The sequence below is a fragment of the Mastomys coucha genome, unplaced genomic scaffold, assembly GCF_008632895.1.
Source record: "Mastomys coucha isolate ucsf_1 unplaced genomic scaffold, UCSF_Mcou_1 pScaffold6, whole genome shotgun sequence".
Lineage (NCBI taxonomy): Eukaryota > Metazoa > Chordata > Mammalia > Rodentia > Muridae > Mastomys > Mastomys coucha.
The window spans coordinates 95165398-95181743 of record NW_022196912.1 but is presented as its reverse complement, the minus strand read 5'-3'; the positions used below and the strand labels follow the sequence as shown (position 1 = coordinate 95181743).

The 16346-nt window shown below is 49.0% G+C and overlaps 1 protein-coding gene across 4 annotated transcripts in view; it reads left to right on the top strand.

Moving 5' to 3' along the window:
- Positions 1-16346, top strand: part of Actn1 (actinin alpha 1) — a 93619-nt gene that overhangs the window by 65705 nt on the left and 11568 nt on the right. For all 4 annotated transcript variants that reach the window (XM_031357873.1, XM_031357871.1, XM_031357872.1 and 1 more), the window contains exons 7-12: positions 828-909; positions 2080-2165; positions 9779-9871; positions 11133-11363; positions 13124-13271; positions 15824-15974. In XM_031357873.1, the coding sequence (XP_031213733.1) occupies positions 828-909; positions 2080-2165; positions 9779-9871; positions 11133-11363; positions 13124-13271; positions 15824-15974 (791 nt within the window). The remainder of the gene's footprint in view (positions 1-827; positions 910-2079; positions 2166-9778; positions 9872-11132; positions 11364-13123; positions 13272-15823; positions 15975-16346) is intronic.

The following is a 16346-nucleotide window of genomic DNA, read 5'->3' as shown; positions in this document are numbered from 1 at the left end:
ACAGGAGTGTAGCTTCTAGCATTTATAGGAGTTACAGTCTCACAGTCAACTCTTCGGCTCTTACAGCCTCCCCTCCCCCGGCCCCCTTTTGCAATAATCCCTGAGCCTTATGCAGGAGTAGAACTCTTTGAGGACCCTCCATGCCATCCTCCATGGCAGCTGCACCATCTTGAGATGGTGGGTGGCCTGCTGGGCTGAGGAGGTATATATTACTCCATGTTTGAAGTACACTCTGGGCTACAGGGAGCCCAGAATCCCCAACATCCTTTGCCACCCCTCTCTCCATTTAGCTTTCGAGAAAAGATCGCAGAGGCACTAAAAAAGCCATGGCTACTTAGAATAACCCAACATATGGGAATACATGGTGGGTCAACTCCAACTTCTCATTAATCTTTACAAGTTAAAAGCACATATCCCAACTATTGAGTTCAGATGGGGGAAACTAAGTCTGAGTTCTTTACCCATCTCTCCTGCTGGAACTGATGGTTCTAAATCCCACTTCTTAGTTATTTTCTCTCCAACTCTAACATCAGGCCTATGTTTTTACCCCATTTCCAAAGTAAATCGTGATGGGGAAAGAGAATGAAGTAGTGGCCCCTAAAAAAAGACCTTGAAGTCAGCCTTTCTTATCCGGAACCTGAGAAGGGCTGGTAGAATCTCAATGTCTCTCTCTCTCTCTCTCTCTCTCTCTCTCTCTCTCTCTCTCTCTCTCTCTCTCTCACACACACACACACACACACACACACACACACGCCACCTGCCCCATCCCCTCCCAGCTGTGTGACCTGTGACTCTCCGTATGCTCACTTTGTGCTTTTCTCCTTTAGGATGATCCACTCACAAACCTGAACACGGCCTTTGATGTGGCAGAGAGGTTCCTGGACATCCCTAAGATGCTGGATGCTGAAGGTAAGGCTTTCTCCACTGTCCCCCAGCAGCTGAGACATGAACGGGGTGGGTTTGTCCGCTGGGACCTCAGCTTGCAGAGCTTGGGATCAATCCCCTGCCAGGGATTCTGTGTGGTTCAGAGGAAGAGGCACCAGCTGATAGCACACAAGCAGCATAGAGCAGGATTTTTGGAGAGGGGAAGGTAGGCCTTCCTGCTCTGTCCTTGCCCTTGGAAGAAGCAGGAACCCATGGCCATTGTCCCTTGGGCTCTCCTTCGTCCTAATGCTCATGTGCCTTTTACAGTGTTTTAGCCCCACATTAAGGAGCTGAAGAAAGTCTAGGGTAAGGTGTGTTGGGGCAAGGGGATTATCTAACGTTGCCCCCAGCTCTGTACTCATGATAACCCTTTATAGTTGACAGTTTCTTCAAGAAGATTCCAAACATGGACAGAAGCATATGATGGTATAACACCCACCGTTCCAGGAGGGTTTTTGGCATTCCATCACACCTTTTTTTTTTTCTGTGTCCTTTTGCTGTCTTTGTTGGATTGTATTAAATTTCATATCTCATGTCACCAAGATAACGAGTATTTTTGCATGCAATTAAAATACTTTCCACAAGCCAGGCAGTGGTGGCACATGCCTTTAATCCCAGCACTTGGGAGGCAGAGGCAGGCGGATTTCTGAGTTTGAGGCCAGCCTGGTCTATAGAGTGAGTTCCAGGATAGCCAGGGCTACACAGAGAAACCCTGTCTCGAAAAACAAAGACAAAAACAACAACAACAACAACAACAAAAAAAACCACTTTCCACAGACCAGACATGGTGACGTGTGCCTGTAATCTCAGCACTCAGGAGCTGAGACAGGAGGATCATGAATCTGAGGTCAACCTGGGTTCTATAAGTGAGACTGTCTCAAAAACAAAACAAACAGCCAGGGCTACGCAGAGAAACCTGTCTCGAAACAAACCAATCAACAAACAAAAACAGTTTCACACCTAGCAAACACGACAGTGATTCCCAATATACATCTTGTCATGTTTCTGTAACTGGAAGTTGGCTCTAAAGGCTAGATTCGTGATGGACCTTTTAGCAAGGTTACTTCTCGGTGTGCCAGCTTCTGCATCCCCGAGAGATGTGCTGTGTGCTCACTGTGTAGCTTTAACTGCTGCTCTTTCTCTGTCTCTCTACAGACATCGTCGGAACAGCCCGGCCAGATGAGAAAGCCATTATGACTTATGTGTCTAGCTTCTACCATGCCTTCTCTGGAGCCCAGAAGGTACCTGGGGGCCTCTGCTCCTTCTATGCCCAGCAAACCTCATGCCAGATCCCAGCCATGCCCTCCTGCCCCCTCCCTCCATCCATCCCTCCATGTTCCAGTGCAGGAGTCTGGAGGGCCTGGTTCTGGTCTTATGGGTAGTTAGCCCTTCTGAAGAGGTCTAGTTTGCCTCCTCCCAACTCTACATTTCTGCTATCTCTTACCATCTCTTAATACTGGAAACATATAAAATGCTAGTCCTCTGGAACCAGCTACATGGCCCAGGCAGAAGGGTGGGGTGTGTGAGAGATCAGTGGGTCCTGGATGCAGGAGACCATAAGCCGAAGTCCCACCCCTGTGGAAGTGACAGGCTTGACAATACTGGGGCTTCTGTTGGGCTATGGCACACTTCTTCTCTTCACTTACCCAATTAGCAAAGGTGTCAGATACCTTCCCCCCTCAGGCATGATTTAACAAGTCTGTCTCCAGCCCTTGAACCCTATCCTGCCTGGTGCCCCCATGTTCTTAGACATACGCATGACCTGTGGGAGGAGGGGAGAGGAGAGGATGTGAGTGGCAGTGAGGCCCCTTCTGGTATCCTGGCCCAGAATGCTCTGGGAGGCAGAGGGTAAAGCCAGGTTGTATGGTTCTGTAATATGCCAGAGCCCAATTCCTGCTGTGGGCACAGGAAACTGGAAGTTGTCACTCAGTATAACCGGGGCAGCAGACGTCCCTCCCAGAAGCAGCGAGTGGCTGTGACCACAGAAACCTTCGTGGCTTTGGTCCCTAGGCCTGCCACACGTTCCTCAGGACCTCTGAGTGACCTGTAGGAAGTGCATGATGGGAGGCTCTGCCCTGACCCCTGCCTCCCTTGCTCATTTCCCTGTCTGCTCACCATCCCTTCTGGCCCATGCTCCTCTCCTCCTGCTTGCTCCCCTTCTGTCTCGTGCTCTCTGTCCGCTGCTGCTGTTGGAGTTTGCTCTGTACTGCTCTACTCTCTCCTCAACCTCTTCTCCTTCTCTGTGCAGATGTGTAGGCACGCTAAGGCTGGAGGGGAAGGCCATGTGACCTAATGTTTCATGTCACTGCCACGCCTTCTCGGTGCGCAGAAGGTGAGCTCGCCCTTGGCCTCGCCCACTCTCCCGGCTGCCCTTTGGCCCATCTTGTCCCCCTCTGTGGACAGCAGCAGTAGTCCTGAGCGAGAGAGGGTTAGTTAATTCACCCATCCCCACGGGGGACGGGACACTCTCAGAACCCTGGCAAGCACACTTAGGGATGGCAGAGAAGGATGGCCTCTTGGAGGCCTTCCTTTGTGTCTCCATGAACACTGGGCATAGTGGACCCCCACAGAGGGGAAGGCAGATAAGCTGTCAGATCCTGAATCCTAAGCCATTCCCTTAAATACCCATGATCCCTGTCACTTCTGAACCTTTCTTCTTCATGCCTGACCAAGGCCATCAATCTAGGCAGCAGCCAGGGCAAGGAGAAGTCTTCTGCCTTCTCACTGATGTCCTGCCTGTCACTTGCCAGCCAGGCCTTTCAAGGATAGTTGCAAACAATATAAGAATACCACTTGGATGCCCCTAGACTATGGAGCTAAAACTACCCTGCAGAGAATAGTGAAGCTATTCTTTTCTTGTCTTGTTTTTCTTTCTTTCTTTTTTCCCCCATTGGTCTTTTTGTTGGTTTGTTTTTGTTTTTGCTTTGTTTGTTTTCTGTTTTTCAAGACAGGGTTTCTTTGTATAGCCTTGGCTGTTCTGGAACTCAATGTGTAGACCAGGCTGGCCTTGAACTCACAGAGATCCACCTGCCTCTGCCTCCCAAGTGCTGGGGTTAAAGGCCTGCACCTCCACCATCTGGCTTTTTCTCCTCTTCATGTTGGTGCTGGGGTTGAACCCAGGGCCTTGTGTGCTTGTTAGATAAGCATTCTACCACCAAGCTTCATGTCCAGCAGTAAAAATGTCTTCTAAACAAATCAGTGTGCCTCTCTCTCTCTCTCTCTCTCTTCCTCTCTCTCTCTCATCCTCCCTCTCTCTCTCCTTCCCTCTCTTTCTCTCTCCCTCTCTCTCTCTCTCTCCCTCTCTCTTTCTCCCTCTCATAGAAATACCTTTAGGAAAAGGCACCTCTAAAAATTGCCCAAAGACAACCAGCTGAGGTGGCAGCATCCCTGGTACCCAGTGGATGGGTACCTGGACCTGCCTTTCTATTAACTGCAGAGGATGCAGCCCTTCCTGCAGTGGTTCCTCAGTGGCCAGACTCCAACTTCCGAGGGATCCTCCCTGCTGGCCTCCCAAGTCTTCCTCTGTCCCCCCACCTCTGCTGCTCTCCCACCGACCTCTCCTGAACCCTGTCCCCCACCTCTCAGCCAGGGTATGAGCAGCCTCTCTGCTTGCCTTGGTTGGGCGTTTCTGCTCAGCCTGCTAACCATATAGAGTACACTGCCGGGCTGACTTGAAACAGCCTCTCCACTCTGTTCCACTCTCCTGATCCTCTTTTTTTATGGCCCTTTGCCTTTAAGGATTCTGCCCAAGGCTTCATGCCTCCTGACACTGGCCTTGCTTCTCTTTGATGCCTTCTCTGTGGCCTGGCTGATGATAATGTTCAGGAAGGGGGTGTGTATATGTATGTATGCATTTGGGTGTGTGTACATGTGCATGCACAGATGCATGGCATGTAAGAAAAGTGTCTATCTCCTGTGTGTGGTAGGGAGAGTGTGAGATTTGTGTGGCTTTCCCTCTGAAATCCTCCACCTTTGTGCTCGCTTCCCTTTCTTCATCCCTGTTGCAGCCATTTCATGCTTTGTCTGTATCTCAGAATGGGAGCACAGACGGTGTGGCAGAGTGTGGGGTGCCCTGTTTGATTCTCCAGTCTCCTAGTCAGAGACCTCAACCAGAGTTATCCCGCAGCACCTGCCTAGGAAGATCGGCTGTGGAGGGATGCAAACCTCTGGTGTGAGGAGATGAAGGGGCCTTTCTGCATCTCACACTCTTGTCTCGACTCCCTCTGTGGCTAGTCACCGTGACGAACGCCTTCCAGAGCTATATCCATGGCCCACCCTCCTCTCCACACTGTTCCCTGCTTAATCAGACTTAAAAGACGTAGGAAGATCCCCACTAATAGCCATGTGTAAGAGTCTGTGTACATTGACGTGCAAGCATATGGTGGACACAGCTGCTGAGAGACTGCCCTCATTGAGTGAGGACCGACTTCTGTCTGGCAGGCTGGTTTGGGTTCTGATTCCTTGCTTTCCTTCCCTGCCCGGGTTTAAGAATGGGTGGAGAGCATCCAGGTTTTGTTTATGTTGCTGGTGCTTGGGAGTCTCTTGAGAGCTATATTTCTACAATTGGCTCTTTGAACGGGAAGACTTGATTCGATGCCAGTGTTTCTGGTTGTTTATGGACAGGTGGAGCTGCCTGCATCCATCCACCTGTCCATCCACCACTCCGTCCACTAGTGTAAACCTTCTAAGGGGCAAAAAGTATTCACATTCACAGAAGCTATGTGGAAAAGCTAGGAGGCAGTGCTCAGAGCAGGGCTTTCACTGCAGCTGGTCTGTATGGACGAGACAGCTGTGGGGCTACGGGATGCTTTCTGTGAGCTTGGAGCTTGGAGGCTTACATTGAGATAAGGTGCTCCCAGGAAAAGGCTCAGGTACCACTAGGGAAGGACGGAGAGACCATCACTAAAGAGTTACTAACAGCTAAGGCAGAAGGTTCGAGGTGTGAGAGGAGAGGAAGCTGGCATTGCCAGGTCATTATTGAATGGGGAATTCTGGAGAAGTAGAGGCACAGGTAGAGGGACAGATGTGTGTTCCTAAACCCATCCAAGCCTGCTTGTCTTGGAGAGGCTCCATTCTGGGGCTAGAAGCCATGATCTGCTGGGCTTAGCAAACCCAGGGGAAGGGTAGTAGATTAGGCATGGGGAAGGGATAGACTAGGCAGGAGTAGTTAGTAGCAGACAGGGGAGGAAGGAAAGGCAATTCAAGCTGGAATTAGGGAAATTTATTACAAGCATCAACAAGGAGATCCCTGTAGCAGTCATACGAACTGTGGGTGATGGAGCCCTGGTATGTCACTTTGCCTAGTTTGAGTGTTTGATTATAACACCTTAATTGATGACAGCCTCTCTATAGACGGACCTGTCTCAGGACACTTGGCACTCTGATTATCAGGGTGGAGGTTTGGCACCGGCTAGCTAAGACTCTAAGAACCATGGCTCATGGCTTTGAAAGCAGTTATGTTAGAAAAGTGAATGTTGTGTGGCCAGATGTGGTGATATATGTCTTTCATCCCAACACTTGGGAAGCAGAGAGGTAGGTGGATCTCTGTGAGCTCAAGAGCAACCTGGTGTACATAGCAAGTTCTAGAACAGCCAGGGCTACATAGAGAAACCCTGCATAAAAAAAAAGAATTTGTATGTTAGGTTGAATGTGTAGTACGGTTGAAAGTGGTCATCACGAAGACTTTGAAAATACACATCCAGCCCCCTCCTCTGGAGCATTTTCTCAGCTCATTAGCATCTATTGCTTGCTTGCATATTATCTCATGCAGTCTGTCATTTGGAAAGATTTGGGCAGCCTGCTTCTTGCATGGGTTTTAGAACAGCCCATTCCATCATAGAAAACCCAAAGTCAGAAGGCAGCCTGGGTTTTCTTCTGAGGTGGCTTCCATCTCTGCCTTTCTTCCAGGGCCTTTTCCTTCCTCTCCTGGGCCAAGTCCCTCTCTGGTGCTTCTGAACTCCAGCAGCCTTGCCAGGGTTGCTTATGCACGATGCTGCAGTTGGCGCCCTCCCCCACTCCTCGCTCCTGCCATGCCAGGGCCTTCTTGTAGCTCTGAGGAGGGGAAGCCAGATGTTTGAGATGGCTGCTGTAGGGCTGCTGTGGCCATCTGTAGCCTGATTCCCTTCGTTCTGTGAGTGAGGGCCGCAGGGCCAGCTGGGCTGACTTGTCTCACCTTTTTGACTGAGGTTGGTTGGTAGTCAGTGACTAGCCTCTCTTCATAAGGGGGCCACCCGAAAGTATATGTCACCTATGCCCCTGGAAGGCTTATTCAGGGTTGCCGAAGAAGTGGAGAACTGGTGTTCTGAAGGGCAGCCTCTGTCTTCCAAGAACCTGCTTCTCAAAGGTCAGAGGACTACTGTCCCCAAAGGTGACCCACAGATGTTCATAGACGGGTCCTTTATAAAGAAAACACTCTTGTGTTCTGTTGGCTTGTCTTCACCAAAGGCAGGAAGGACCTTCTGGCAAGTTGGTGGAGGCCTCAGGCTCTCTCTCCTGATGAGGCTGGCCTGAAAAGGGTAGGCCAGGATGCAGGCTTTGTTTGTAAAAGAGTTAGATCCTTGCAAAAAGCCTCCAGGAGTCCCAAGTGGAAGTCTTCCCCAGATTTCATCCAAAGGAGTTGTCTTTGGCTGTGGAGTGGTCCACAGGCTATGGCAAAGCTTTAAAGCCTACTGGGCATAGCTCTCCAAATTGTGCAAACTCTAGTCAGGCAGTGGTGGTGCACACCTTTAATTCCAGCACTCGAGAGGCAGGGGCAGGTGGATCTCTGAATTCCATGCCAGCCTAGTCTATAGCGCAAGTTCTAGGAGAGCCAAAAAAGGTGCAAACTTAGACCCTACAACAGCCTACCAACTTGGCAAACAAGTAGAAGTTTATGGCTGTTGAGCCCTGGATTTCAGGGTCAGCATCTGGAAGACAGCACGTTTGGAAGGCGAGATTTGTTTACATTAGAAACTATAGCAGCAAGCTAGTGTAGTGCTGCACACCAGTAATCCCTGTACTCTGGGGTGTGAGGCCAGCCTGTTTATCTACAATGGGGGTCTACCCATGACTTGTTAATGGCAGCGCCTGCAGCTGTACTACCTCCTGGTTGCCTGCGGCCCTCTGCCCTGACTTCAGTAGAAGTAGTTTTGGCAACTCCAGGCAGATTATCTCCTCAGCCAGCTTCATGGAGCATACTGACTTAATGGCTATAAGTCTGCATTCTTTGTGGATCCTGCCTCTTAGGGCAGGCTCCTGGGAAGCTCCGGTTTCCTCAGTGCCTCAGGTAATTCACAGTCACTCGGTGGTTCTCAAGAAGGATGACAAGCAGGACATCTGTATGACAAGGGGCTATGCCATCTCCAGGACAGGGTTGAGTTAAGGGCAGGGATAATGACAGAAGAGACCTTGCTTCCATGAGAGCGGGGAGTATCAGAGTCCCTATCCAGACGACTCTTAGATCCCCCTCTGCCCACTCCCACGTTCTCGTCATGGAGTCCCAGCCATTCCAGTTCCCACACTGTAAGATAGTCTCTTGGCGTTTCCCTTGAGAGAGCTTTAGGACACTTTTGCTCTGTCCCATCCCCTATGTGTCCCAGAACACTCACCCACAAGGCATGGGATTTAGTTGGCATTTCCTCTTTGAAAAACTCTCCTTGGAAAAAGCCTTCCGGTTCTCGGGAAGTTCTTCACACTCCGTCTCATTTTGTGGTAACAGAAGGTCTTTTTGTTCACCAACCAGATTTAGGTTTGCTGCTTTTTCTCTTACACCAGGTCTCCTTTATTATCTGTAGGTCATGTGTCTCAGGGTTCATATCTGCCCCTCATAGGCATTTGTCTTCTCTCCCCTAAACCATTTCCTCTCTACCCCGTGATCCCCAAAGAGCTTTGAAAATCAAAGTGTATGGTTGGCATATGTATAAGGAAGCAACTCGACTTCAAAACCACTCAAGTGGGCAAAGGGTGGTAGCAAATACCTTTACACCCAGCACTTGGGAGGCAGAGGCAGGCAGATCTCTATGAATTTGGGGCCAGCCTGGTCTACAAGAGTTGAGTTCCAGGATAGCCAGGGTTACATGATAAGATGCTATCTCAAAAAGCAAACAAACAAATCCCAAAACAATTGAGGTGGATTTGGAGCACAGGGTCCCTGCTGCTGTTGGATACAGAGCATCTTTTCCAGCCACCAGAGGCCGAGTCTCCATGAGGATAGGCCTTGTGGTTGGTTACCTTTCCATCCCTTGTTCTTTTCAATGCTGAGGATGATCTCTGGTCTGTTGTGGTGCATGGTGAGATCTTAGCTGAATCATCAGGATCTGCGCTGGGTGTGGTGCATGGTGTGATCTTAGCTGAGTCATCAGGATCTGCGCTGGGTTTCCTAGGCTTTCCTCAACCCACCAGTGCTGGGTTGAGCCTTACATCTTAGCCTCTGGGCACTGCCACAACATTGGCTTTTCTCGAGCTAGGAGTCTTCAGAGACTCTTCAGGAACCCTGAGAAAGTATTAGCCAGCACTTTCTCCTCAGGCTGTCTTCAAGATCCCATCAAATCCAGCTCAAGATCCCAAGTCCTACAATTCCTGGAATTCCGGGCTGGGCATGAGTTTCTTCTTCGTTTTTCCACCTGGCCTGAGATTTTGAATGCCTCAGTTACTTGATTAATTTCTTCCCAGCATGCATGATGGAATTCAGCCCTTGTCCAGGGCTGGCAAAGAGATGCTGATGCAGAAGACAGTGGAGGGATATGACTCAGAGCCTCAGGGGCTTCCTTCAAACCTCATGGAATAGCAGGGTAGAAGGGGTTTGTTGGCAAAGATGTGTCCAGATATCCCCACTGCTGGGGCCAGCTGGTCATGACTTTCTCTATCTTGTTTCCAGGCGGAAACAGCAGCCAATCGCATCTGCAAAGTGTTGGCCGTCAATCAAGAGAACGAACAGCTTATGGAAGACTATGAGAAGCTGGCCAGTGATGTGGGTACCCCTGTGTTCTTCTACCCTGGCCCCAGCAAGGCCTTGTATTACACCCTGAGAGAGTGAAGCTCCCAGGACCTGTACCTGTATTGTCATCTGTGGACACAGTCCCAGGCTGGTGTAATGTGTGATCCAGTCACAGTTAACATAGGGCAGCTTGGTTCTGGGCCCCTGGAAGAGCAGAAGTGAACACGGAGGAGATGGTCTCTGGGCTACAGTGGGCCTGGGAAATGCCTTCACCTCTCCGGCTCTTGCTTTTTCTTTCACTTACTGAATGGGAGTTGAGCCCTGGGATCTTAGAGGCATTTGCAGCATGGTAAACTGCCCCATGGGAAGTTTTTCCTGAACTAGATAGTACAGGGTTATGCCAGGTACTTAGAAGGCATGCACCTGGGAGGGCTCAGGACTGTCTCAGACTTGGTACTTAGCAGTACTTAGTGCTTAGTAGTCCGGCCAGCAGGGACAGGATGGGAAGGAGTTAATCAGCTGATCTGCTGTCATTCGGGTTAAAGTGCTGCTTGCTTCTTCCGTGACAGAATCTAGCCCTTTGAACCGCTCCCCTGGCCTTTCGGTGTCTTTGCCCTCCAGCTGAGTGAGAGCCAGTTGCTCAGGCTTTAATGCCTGCATCACTGCTCCAGCCAGTCACTGCAGCAAGCTGCGTGACCTGGCAGATCCTTGGCTGCCTCCTCCACGGTGTGGGGGTGATCGTAGCACTTGACCATGAAGTATTTCTGTGGTTATTCCTGTGAGTCACTTTGTGGGTCATGCCTGGCATTGTGCAGGTGTTCCATATGCTTCCTGTCATCATCCATCCTGGATCTTCTTCCTCACCCTCACTGTGGCTCCAGGATAGAAATCTAGGCTGTCCCAGAAGCTAGCCTCCTCCTTTGGGCCCAGAGGTTCCCGTTCTCTCACACCCCTGCTTGGTGTAGATGAAGAAACTGAGACCTGGCTAGATTTAAGCTCAGGTCTCCTTGCTTTTAAAGCAGCCTCTGGTTCTTTGATTCTTCCGATATCGGGGCCGAGAAGATGAGGGGTGTGGGCTCTGAGTTGACCATCTCCTGGTCAACTTGGAGGAAGCACCCAGGAGCCTTGCTGCATGGCATGGTAAGGTCTTCGTAGGTAGCTGGTTGGAAGGGAGCATGCCGTCAAGAGATACTTTTTGCCAGCCCTCTTCTGGGAGGGAAAGGCATGCGGAAGAAGGGCAAGCTGACCTTTGCACATCCTTACCCTGTTCCTTTCCTCTGTCCGGCCACCGTAGCTGCTGGAGTGGATCCGACGCACCATCCCTTGGCTGGAGAACCGGGTGCCCGAGAACACCATGCACGCCATGCAGCAGAAGCTGGAGGACTTCCGAGACTATCGACGCCTGCACAAGCCGCCCAAGGTGCAGGAGAAGTGCCAGCTAGAGATCAACTTCAACACGCTGCAGACCAAGCTGCGGCTCAGCAACAGGCCTGCCTTCATGCCCTCTGAGGGCAGGATGGTCTCGGTGAGTTCCAGGGGCAAGTCTGGGGCCTGCCGGGCCGCCTCCATCCCCCCACTGTTTGGAGGTGGGTTTTCTTCTACCTACAAACCTATTCCATGTTTCTTACACTTTACCACATAGGCGTGAGCCCAGGCACAAGGGATAGCCACTTTCTCCTCCAACTGTTCTAGGTTTATCCATCTCAACCGCTGAGTATTCCAAGCTTCCCTACACCTTAAAAAATTAAGTTTCAAACAGAATATCTGGTCATACTGAACCAAGCTATAATGTTAATTTTTAATTTCATATAACCTTGAGTACTTTCAAAATAAAATAACAACAGCAACAACAAAGCAAAATAAATCTACTTTTGTTATCTTAAATAAAAATTAATTTAAGTAAAATATTAAAAAGTATTATTATTACTACTATTATTATTTTGTGATCCCAGTAACCCAGATCCTCATGAATGTTAGGCAAGTGCTCTGATACAAGGCTGCATCACCAGCCCCTATTTTATTTTTTACTGTGAGATAAGGTCTTGTTAACTCATCCAAGCTGGCCTAAGACTTACCCTGTAGCCCATGAAGACCTTGACTTAGGATTCTCCTGCCTTGGCTGTCCAAGTAGCTAGGATTTCAGGCCTGTGCACCAAGTCCAGTTTTAATCCTTATGTATAAATATAATTTTAAATGACTCTTAAAGCATGCTTTATATAAGATTCTTTCAAACAAAAACACCTATAACAAGTTGATTGGGACACATGTCTTATAATCTCAGCTCTTGGGAGACCGAGGCAGGAAGATCACAGCAAACTTAAGACCAACCCAGGCTATATATATAGCTAGGCCTTATCTGGAAAACAAAAAAAGGAAACCCCAATTTTCTGTATCATGAGTACTCCTCCATTATGTCCCCTTTTGTCTTTTTGTCATCCCTTCCTCATCATGAGTACTCCTCCATTATGTCCCCTTTTGTCTTTTTGTCATCCCTTCCTCTTTATCCTTCCCCAGGATTTTATGAGCCAGGAGAATACAGGACAAAGTCATCAAACCTTTTATCCCTTCAAACGAGTAACAATAACAACAAAAACCGAACAAACAAAACCCAGACATACTGAGCAGGACTAGAGAGGACAGGCCAAGTGGGAGGAAGCAGGAGCAAGGTGGTCTTGCACAGAGAAAATAGGCCTGTATGGGCTTAACCAGATACTTTGGGGTTGTTAAGTCACTGTGAGCTAACAAGTACTCTTGAGAAATAGGGGGAGTGCCTCTGATGGGGGGGGGCGAATGCCTGCTATATGGCCAGGAGGATGGTGCTCTAACTGGCTGTGCTCTAGCTGTTCCGGCTGGGTGCCTTATGCAAAGGGCATATGCATCTCTTTCTTCCCGTGGTCATGGCTGATTCTCTCCTCCAAGCTACTCTCCAGAGCCTAAAGTCCAGAATCTGGGATCCTTAGCTTAATAGGACGATGCATATCTTGGATCTAGTGTGTCAGATTGCTTCATTCTTAACTGGTCTGGTCCTTTGACTTGTTCTTGGACCTCTGAGACTAGCCAGGATCCCTTTGGAAGCTGATCAGTGCAGGGGGGTTCCATAGCTGGATGGCTCATGTGGATTCAGACTCCACTCCCTAATAAGAGTCAGAGAAATGCTAAAAGGAGCTAGAAACGAGTTGGGGCAGATGACTGTGGTATGCACCAGTGCTAAGATCTGGAAGCGTCTCTTTCTAGAAGGCTGCAGCCTCTCTGGGTTTTCTGAGCCTGTGCCTCCTGTCTCTACAGGATATCAACAATGCCTGGGGCTGCCTAGAACAGGCTGAGAAGGGCTACGAGGAGTGGCTGCTGAATGAGATCCGGAGGCTAGAGAGGTTGGACCACCTGGCAGAGAAGTTCCGGCAGAAGGCCTCCATCCATGAAGCCTGGACAGATGGTGAGGCAGAGCCAGCTCCCACCTCCGACTCCCACCCAGACAGCTATCAGCTATGACTCCTTTCTTTAGCTTTTGTTGGTGGCATCTTAATCTGTCTCTGCAGAGTTCTCTGGCAGTAGACAAGTTCACTAACCTCGGTCATTTTAGTTTCTGAGTTTGTAAAATGGGGACATTAGTAGACCTCCTAGGACTGTAAGGGTTAAACGGCAAGGTTGCAGGCCTGCTAAGAAGAATCACTGAGAGCAGTTTTGTGAGAGAAAGAGCATTACTTTTTCCTTGTTCGCTTCATCACCACTGATTTTTTTCCAAGTCCTTCAGAGTGGCTCTCAGTCCTGATACTGTCCCTGAGAAGCATGGTCAATCTGTCTGTTTCCAAATCTCTGACATGTAGATGTTAATGTCCCTCCTATGTAGTTGTCTAGGCTGGCATCTGGTGTCTGCTTAGTCATCAAGGTTAACTGAATAGGGATAGTCATACAGGATGGGTCTTTTCCTCAAGAGCTGGCGTGGGTTAGAGCAGTTGTTCTCAACCCATGGGTCTCGACCCCTTTGGGGGTTGGTCGAACATCCCTTTCACAGGAGTTGCCTAAGACCATCAGAAAACACAGATAATTTATGATTCATAACAGTAACAAAACTACGGTTATGAAGTAGCAACAAAAAATAACTTTATGGTTGGGGGGTCACCACAGCATGAGGAACTGTATTAAAGGGTTGCAGCATTAAGGTGAAGAACCGCTGCGTAGAATGTGGAATGACTTCTGCCAATGATCACTGGTGCCATAAGAATGCTTTATTCAGCCCTGGGTCATGTTCCTTTGGTCTTGGGCTGGAAGTAAACAGGGAGGATAGGATTTTATAGTCATCTGGGAGTGGCCTGCCTTGGTAAGAAACCCCCCAGCTAAGTGGATCCCATATAACTAAGTACACATACAGGTACAGACTGGGCAGAAGTGGTGGAGATGGCCCTGACTCACCCATTCGTATTTTTTTTGTTTTGTTTTGTTTTACTTTATTTTTGTTTTGATTTGAAACAATTTCATCATGTAGCCTTGGCTGACCTAGAACTCACAAGTAAAGACCAGGCTGTCCTGGAACTCAGAGATCCAGCTACCTCTGCCTCCTAGTACTGGGATTAAAGGCCTGTACCACCACACCCAACCAGAATTCATTTCTTGAGACTAAGGAGTTAACCCTAACCAGGGAGGAAACTGTGTGTGCACAGGGGTGTCTGCGATGATATCTACCACAGGAAAAGCTTGGGTGGGGTTGAGTGTGGTGCCCCACAGAGCAGTGTGAAGCTCGGTTGGAGGCATCTGGCCACGTAAATATTCACATCCATGAGTTATGAGTCTCTGGACTCAACCAACTTTGAAGCAAAATACTAAGACCAAAAAAGGAATTCTGTCTGTGTTGAGCTTACGTGTCCTTGTCATAATTCCCTGAAGAATATGGATGAACAGCTAGCTATATATCCTGTAAGCAACCTGAGTGGTTTAAAGTATAGGGGAGAATATATGGAGATTGTATGCATATACTGTGCCATTTTATATAAGGGATTTGAGCATATTGGGATTTTAGTATCCTTAGGGGTACCAAATGAGTCCCCTACAGATCTTAAAGGACCACTGTACTCGGGAAGATCATGAAGCCAAAGCAGGAATTCTGATAGTGTATGCTGCTAAGTAGTTTGAAGGCAGAAAACATAATTTATATAGAAATAGATAAATGAGTTTATTTGTAAATTAAACTTAAACTTACTGTGTTATGATTTTAAAGGGGAGTGAGGGAATTCAATACCAGAAAAGAAATGCTTTACTGTTGGACACAGCTCTTAGAAGGTCCGGACATCCTGTGGTGGCCCAGGCACAGAGGACGTTACTTGTAAGCAAGGCTAAGTTTGCCCTGCCCTGAGAGGGTCCTTCCTGAGGCAGCCTGGGAGCTTTTTAGGGAGTCATTTTTCATCCCTGCCTTCCTCTTCTGAGAACAGGCTCAAAAATACAAGAGCTGCCCTTGCCCTAGGCTGGGACATTACTGATGGTCCCGGAAGTCTCTGTAGCCACCAGTGGATGTGAGCAGCAGAGGATGCAGATCACTGACTACACTGAGAATGTCTGGGAAAGGGGATCCCTGCAGGGCCCTCAGGATTCACCTGTAGGACCAGGGACATTCTAACCCTGGGTACTGATGGAGTGCTTGGCATTTTGCTTTTTCCTGGTTATTCTATAGAGCATATATTGCTGTGTTTCCTGATGTTAGAAAGTGAATGTCTGGCTTCGTGCATTTCTACATATTCCTGTGTAACCTTCATATATACTAGTAGTTTAAACGGCCTGGAAATCCTCTGTGGAGACCGTGGTCTTTCCAGCCCCTCCCCATAACTGGATATTCTTGCTGCACGTCCACTCTGTAGATTGCTGCACAGTGAACACCTCCAGGGGAAATACCCTGACCAGCAGAGCCTCTGGGCTCAAGAGTTGGATGACTAGACCAAACATTCTTGCCTGGCTCCTGCTCACCCATGTCCCCCCCAACCCACTCTCTGACCCCAGGCAAAGAAGCCATGCTGCGACAGAAGGATTATGAGACAGCCACCCTGTCCGAGATCAAGGCCCTGCTCAAGAAGCACGAGGCCTTTGAGAGTGACCTGGCTGCCCACCAGGACCGCGTGGAGCAGATCGCAGCCATCGCCCAGGAGCTTAAGTATGCCTGATCTGACCTCTCTCCCTCTGGTGCCCCAGCAGGAGGCTAAGATCTGCTTTCTCAGCTGTTGGGGATGAGGGTGGGAAATAAGGGAATGTATAGACAGATGGTTCTAGGGGGCTGGGAGGGCGGGTGTGGAGAATTGTGCCCACGTGAGAAGGAAGCAATACAGAAGGCGAGGTCCCTGCCTGGTGGGAGAGAGCCCCAACCATTCCATTCATGTGCAGACATTTGGTTATCACCTACTAGTAGGACAAGACTAGAGGGTGCCCACACACTGATTTTATTTGATTTTGCCTTGTAATTAATGTTTTTTAGGTTCACATAGTAATGGGGTTTGTTACTGCATTTTTTTTTTTTTTTTTTTTTTTT